Source organism: Pongo pygmaeus, chromosome 3 (assembly GCF_028885625.2).
Source record: "Pongo pygmaeus isolate AG05252 chromosome 3, NHGRI_mPonPyg2-v2.0_pri, whole genome shotgun sequence".
NCBI classification, from domain to species: domain Eukaryota; kingdom Metazoa; phylum Chordata; class Mammalia; order Primates; family Hominidae; genus Pongo; species Pongo pygmaeus.
Genome location: NC_072376.2, coordinates 37,195,759 through 37,202,500, shown reverse-complemented (window position 1 = coordinate 37,202,500; position 6,742 = coordinate 37,195,759). Strand labels below are relative to the sequence as shown.

At 40.5% G+C, this 6,742-nt stretch overlaps 1 protein-coding gene across 4 annotated transcripts in view; it reads right to left on the bottom strand.

Annotated features, from left to right (window-relative positions):
- Positions 1–6,742, bottom strand: part of PGM2 (phosphoglucomutase 2) — a 36,538-nt gene that overhangs the window by 22,775 nt on the left and 7,021 nt on the right. For all 4 annotated transcript variants that reach the window (XR_008502161.2, XM_054485562.2, XM_054485563.2 and 1 more), the window contains exons 3-4: positions 4,145–4,251; positions 1,257–1,341 (exon numbers count right to left, since the gene is read on the bottom strand). Coding sequence is in view for 3 of the 4 variants with exons in the window: in XM_054485562.2 (XP_054341537.1) it covers positions 1,257–1,341; positions 4,145–4,251 (192 nt within the window). In the remaining variant the exon portion in view is untranslated. The remainder of the gene's footprint in view (positions 1–1,256; positions 1,342–4,144; positions 4,252–6,742) is intronic.

The window sequence follows — 6,742 nt, the reverse complement described above, 5'->3', positions numbered from 1 at the left end:
CATCTCTCAGGTGTCCTGGGCCAAAGAAAAGGGGAGAACGACTCCTCAGTGTGGGCAGAGGATCATGACACACTGGTTCAATTCATGTCTGACATAAAATTAATAGCTATTAACACTTAGTACAGACGGTAATTAGGATGCTTGAATACATGACAATTTTTCCATCAAACAATGAAACCTGAACTACATTTAGATGTGAATAGAGTGTCTATCACGTTATTTACAGCCTAGGGGTGCTGCATCTACCTGTCAGTGCACTAGAGCTGGCAAACACAAAATGAATTGGAACCTCCTTCTGTAGCAATACAGTCTCATTTCTACTAGATGTGACTAACTGCATCCAAATCACATTTTCCAAAACATACTCTCAGCATCTGGCCCAGCTCTTAAAAGTTTTGTCTATGTCAAAGCAATAACTGTCATAGTCCCTACTGTCTTCTTCTTTAGATTGTACTACATAAAGGATTTGATAAAAGTCTTACTCAAATATGCCGAGCATGCTCTCTGTACTAGCCATGAATAGTATTTAGAATAAAACATTTGTATAAAACAGGGGTGTGACAGCTTGTCAAAAATATTCATGACAAGACAGGGTTTGAGGTGAATTCAGATTTTGACGCAAGAAGTTTCCTAATTGTGATAGCTGAGAAAAAGAACTACAAACCAAATTTAAAAACAGAGAAAAGGCCAGGCATGGTGGCTCACACCTGTAATCCCAGCACTTTGGGAGGCCAAGGCAGGCGGATCACCTGAGGCCAGGAGTTCGAGACTAGTGTGGCCAACGTGGTGAAACCTCGTCACTACTAAAAATGCAAAAATTAGCTGGGAGTGGTGGCAGGCACCTGTAATCTCAGCTACTTGGGAGGCTGAGGTAGGAGAATTGCTTGAACCCAGGAGACAGAGGTTGCAGTGAGCCAAGATCATACCATTGTACTCCAGCCTGGGCAACAGAGCGAGACTCTGTCTCCAAAAAAAAAAAAAAATTTGCTAACTCTCTCGAACATCCTTAGAACGCAAACAAAAGGAAAACTGCAATTTAAAAAAACCAATTCCATGAATCAAAAGTTGAATACCAGACAAATATTACTAAGATGTGGGAGAGACATTCCAGGAGAGAAGAGAATGCCTCATACATGCCAAGGAGCTCCTCTGTCATTCAAACAGTCCAATCCCAATAGCCCTAAAGACTATAAAATTCAGCCAAGTCCCATCCCTGATCATGTGACAGGAAATTATGAAAGGAAATGGCTACTTACCACAAAGGGGGTTGGCGTTATATCAGAAAAGAGGTACACAGGAATCCCCTGACTGATAAATGTGGTTGCAGCAAGTCGGGCAAACCTGAGAATGCAGAGTGACAGGGAAGAAAAGGAGAGTTGAGTGATCAGGACTGTGAGTGATGGAAAGAAGGAAATGAATGCTGAATGTCCTTTAGGGTGAATGCAGCACCCAGACCAAGGACAGCATTTATTACAATCTTTACCCTGGCATGGGACAGTAAAGCTGGAGGACTCTCAGGAGTCATCTCATTTCACTCTTTTGTTTTACAGAAATGGCACTAAAGCCAAGAAAGGCCAGGCCCCTTTCCCCGGGTCTAACAGCCACTTAGTGGCGGAGCCAGGCTGCATCCTGGCCTTTCAGCTCTCTGTCTATCTCAGTGGTTCTCAGCCAGGGCAAGTCTGCACCTTCTCCTTCCAGGCATCTGAAATGTCTGGAAACATTTTTGCTTGTCACACTGGGAAATGGAGAGAGTTGCTACTGGCAGCTAGTAGGGAGAAGTCAGGGGTGCTGCTAAACATCTTACAACGCACCCTACAACCCCAACAAAAAATCATCCAGCCACTGTGCAGTCACATGTCAACAGAGCAGAGGCTGAAAATCCTAGCCTAAGTCTATCACAATCCAGCGTACACCACACAGACTGGAATTTGATTAGAGGTTGCTTTATTTGAAATATAAGACATCCTAGAGTACGCATTTATACACACACACACACACACACCCCCATACACATATATACATCTTGGTTCCAATCAGCCTTTGAAAGAAAACTTAATTCTTTGGCATTTTTCTCAACTTCCACAGAAACTTGCTTAGGGCAAAACACAGAAAATGGCATCAAATCTTCTTTCAAGCTGGTGTAAAATACATTACCACAAATAAATGAGCAATTTACTTAGAAGGAACAACATTATACCACCCCTGTGGGTTAAACAATCAGATCATTCTTACTCTCCCCAAATACTTCTTGAGCACTAGCTTCGTTGACACTATTCTGAAGGCTGGCTGGGGCACAAAGAGCAGATCTCCACTCTCTCTCTCTGTTACAAACGTGCACAAAAAAATGCAATGCGTTCTCCGCATATACTTAACAGTTACTGCTTATGTTCCCCACCAGATATTTAAAATTGGAAGATTAAAGAATAAACATTTCCTTGGGTGAAATTCAGAAACTGCAATAGTTTCCAACTCCTTACGAAGATTCCATTCACTCATCATGAATATTTTACCATGTGTTGGTTAAACACTTACATTATGATCTCTGAATGTCTCATGCATTGCAGGTGATAGAGAGTAGCCTTGAGTTCCACTCCATCCCATCCCATCAAACTCTGAGACTTGAACCAGAAACTTAAATTGGTAACATCACTCACTTTAAGGAAATGATATGGCTCCAAGGCCAGGGCAAAAAAATTTGTACCTTAATCGATAATGTTAACATATCTCTGAAGGTTGTATCAACCAGAAGCAGGGCAGTCAGCCTAAAATGAAGAAATTTAAGCAGCTCAGTAGACAGATTTAGCCACATACACGCACTGTACATGCTCTGAGCAAAGGATCTGACCTGCCCTGGGGCGGCAGAGGAACATGGTCACGATTTAGTTCTAACTGTACATCCACTAACTGTAAATGACAAGCTGATGTGCTGGTTTATACCACATCATTCTCTTGTGAATGTAGTTCATGTGCATCTATCCCCCAGAGCTACAACTTTTCTCTTGCTTTATTGACAAAAAAATCACATTTTTGAGCTGCAAAGCTAAAGACTAAAAATCTTATGCCCTCCTGAGTTGAACCTGGGGCTGATGCCACCTGGTGATTTTCCTCGGCTATGCACCCTTCCTCAAGGCCACACGTTTGTCCCCACGAGTGCTTCTGTCTTAGATTGGAAGCTCCTGATGGGCAAAGATAGGACTCTATAAACTCATCCAGCTCTGTAAAGCTAATAAGACTTTTCATTAATATTCAATATGTATAATTCTAAGATACTACTAATACTGATACTCTGGAATGATTAAAAATTCATCGTAACAGAGGAAGTGTTCAAGTAAAAAAGAGGGTTATGTAACATGGTTAAGGGCAGGGGTTGGTAACTACAGCCCATTTTGTAAGTAAAGTTTTACTGGAACACTGCCATGCTCCTGTGTTTATGCATTGTCGATGGATGTTTCTCGGCTTCATGGGAGAGTTGAGTAGTGGTGATGGGAATCACGTGATATGCAATGTGTATGATATCCACTATTTACCCTTTAGAGAAAAAGTTTGCTGACCCCTGGTACTAGTGTCCTTAGGCTTAAATTGCGACTCCTCCTTTCACATTATAATCTCAGGGTAAAGAGATAAAAGTACATACCTTACAGGTTGCTGTGAGGATAGAATGAGTAAATACATAAGTGTCTGGTTCATAATCAGCACTCAAATGATTGCTGCTCTTACTATTATCATTGTCACCATCAGCATTATATGCCTTCAGCTACATAAGAGAGTCCCACTGGTTTGAGAATGTTTCAGAAATGCAGCTTGACGTGGGCGTTCAAGAGAGGGAAGGGGGTCATGAGGTTTATGAATAGCAGGGTAAAAATTATGTATAACAAGGCAAATGAGAGGGAGAAATAATATTGCCAGTTTAAGACATTTCTTTCGTTTAGCTAGGTATTACATTCTAAATTGTCTAAATAATTTTATTTCCTTAACCCAATGTAAAACCAGAATCTTTAAAAGTTGCCAAGAGAATTTACCCATTGTTTTTATAGTTAAGCAATGAGGCTAATGAATATATTAAAGTCAAGTTATTGAGATGGTGATTAAAATAAAACTGCAAAATAAATTATAAAAACATCATTTTGTAAAAATGTTTAAATACCTTCTGCTGCTACCCCCACTGGATGGATGAGCTCGGGCGTCAAAACTGATCACGATGCCTTTCTGCTTTAAGTCACTGAACTGTTTTTCCAAGTACCTGCAAAATCCCTATAAATACACCATAGATTTAAAAAGTATGTTTTAACATATTTTTATATATACCATATAGAAAAGCCAAAAATTAAGTTTTCTCAAATTTCATAGAACACTATAGGAGAGAGGGAAAAATTCATCTCAGTAAGGAAGCAAACTGAACAATAATAAAATAACAGCTTTGTTTATTATCTATGTTTTTGTATTAGGCACTGTGTTAGTCATTGATCACTTAGTAGCTGTTATCTCTAACCTCAGATCAACTTTGTTAGGAAATCTTTTTTTTTTTTTTTCCAGAGACAGGGTCTTGCTCTGTTGCCTAGGCTGGAGTTGCAATGGCACAATCATAGTTCATTGCAACCTTGAATTCCTGGGTTTAAGCAATACCCCCCTACCTCAGCCTCCTGAGAAGCTAGGACCACAGGTGCATGCTACCAGGCCCAACTAATTTTTAAAAATTTTTTGTAGAGACAGGGTCTTCCAGTGTTGCCCAGGTCGGTCTTGAACTACTGTCAAATAATCCTCCTGTCTTGACCTCCCAAAATGCCGGGATTACAGGTGTGGGCCACTGCACCTGACCAGAAAACCCATTTTATAGATGAGTAAAATAAGCCTCAGAGAGGCACAGTGACAGTTTCAGATATTCGAGTAGCAGAGCCTAGATTTGTATCCAGGGCTGGTGAGAGGTAGTTCAGTGTAGTGCTTAAAAGCACATACTCTAGAAGCACAATCTGAGAATTTGTACTCCACGCTGCCACCTACAAGCAAATGACAAGTTCCTTAATTTCTTGGTGCCTTAGTTTCCTCTTCTGTAAAACAGGAATAACAATAATACCTACCTCATAAGAAGTAAATGAATGAAAACATGCAAAGTGCTGAGAATTCAACACCAACTAAGTACTATATTAAGTGTTTGCTGTTTTAAGCATTATTTTTGTTGTTATTTTCCTTCAAAGCCATATAAAACAAAGAGAACTCTGGTTGATTGGGCAAAAATAATGATTCATTTTATATTATTTCACTTTTGCTAAAGGAAGTCTTATTAAAATATACATAACTCTTTTTCTTTTGAGATGGGGTCTCACTCTCTCCCATGCTGGAGTGTAGTGACACGATCATGGTTCACTGCAGCCTCAATCTCTCAGGCTCAAGTAATCCTCTCACCTCAGCCTCCTGAGGTGCTGGGACTACAGGCACATGCTACCATGTCTGGCTAATTTGTAAAAAACAATTTTTGTAGAGATGGGATCTTGCCATATTGCCCAGGCTGGTTTCAATCTCGTGGGCTCAAGCAATCCTCCTGCCTTGGCCTCCCAAAGTGCTGGGATTACAGGCATGAGCCACCATGTCCAAGCTATAACTTTTATTTTGGGTAGGAGGGGATACATCACAGGCTTGTTGCCAGAGCAAAGCTAATTTAGAATGCCTTTAGCTTTTCCTTGACAAATACATTGCACTGGGATTATCTTCTGAGGCTGTGACACAAGGAAATAAGGCCACGTGTATTGGTTTTGTGGGTTCCCCAGAAGACACCCAGATGCCTGATACTCCAAGACTTACAACAGTGACAGTACCCCTCTTCCTGCTCAACCCTTGAGCTGTGGCCCCAATGCTCCATGGGGCAAAAAAGCATTCACATCTCCAGATTCTCTAAATATCTCAGAGGCCTGCTGAGGATGAGGACCTGAAAGAATGGCCAAGGGAAAAGGGAATTCTTATTGTAGATGAAAGACTCTGGGGGAAGAGGGAGGTTTTCAGAAATAAAATGTTATTATAAAACATAACAAGCAAGTTTATGTGTATGACCTTCAAAAAGTAGAACTAAGACCAATATGTAAAGTCTACAGAAAGGCAGATTTTGGCTTAAAATAATGAAACCATCTTTTAATGAGAATGGTCCAAAGATAGAATGGCCTCTTTCAGAGGACAGTGAGTTTCCCATCACTGGTATGCTATGGCTAAATTAAATAATCTACAAACACAGAACCCAAAATAGAACATAAATAGAGCATAAATTAATTGGCAGGAGGAAATTATAACCTCTTTCAATGAGGCAAACAATACAAAAGTATCCTCCAGTCTCTGTCCTGTTTCCTTTGACATATTTTTGAATCACATACATCTGCTTCTTAAATGAACCAGGCAAACTTTGGGGTACCTCAGAATGACGCTGCACACCCAGAGACCAGCAGGAAGGGCACCTATGCCACCATGAAAGTCTGATCAGTGAAAACTGACAAATATTTGCATATCAGCATTCTGCCAGGGAACACTACCCAAGACTGGGTAGAAACCTGGGTTGTTTGTTCTGGGAATCCTCTTGCCTCTAATTTTGAATCCACTCCTAAGATTTTAAAGATATACTTGCTGCTCAGATAAAACTTTCTTAACTCTTCATATCTCTGTCTCCTATTATAAGTATCCAAGAATAGGCTGAATGAGCACTTCAGAGTGGTGGGGTCGTGGAGAAAATTATCCCAAGGGGTGTCTGGTTGAATTACATGAC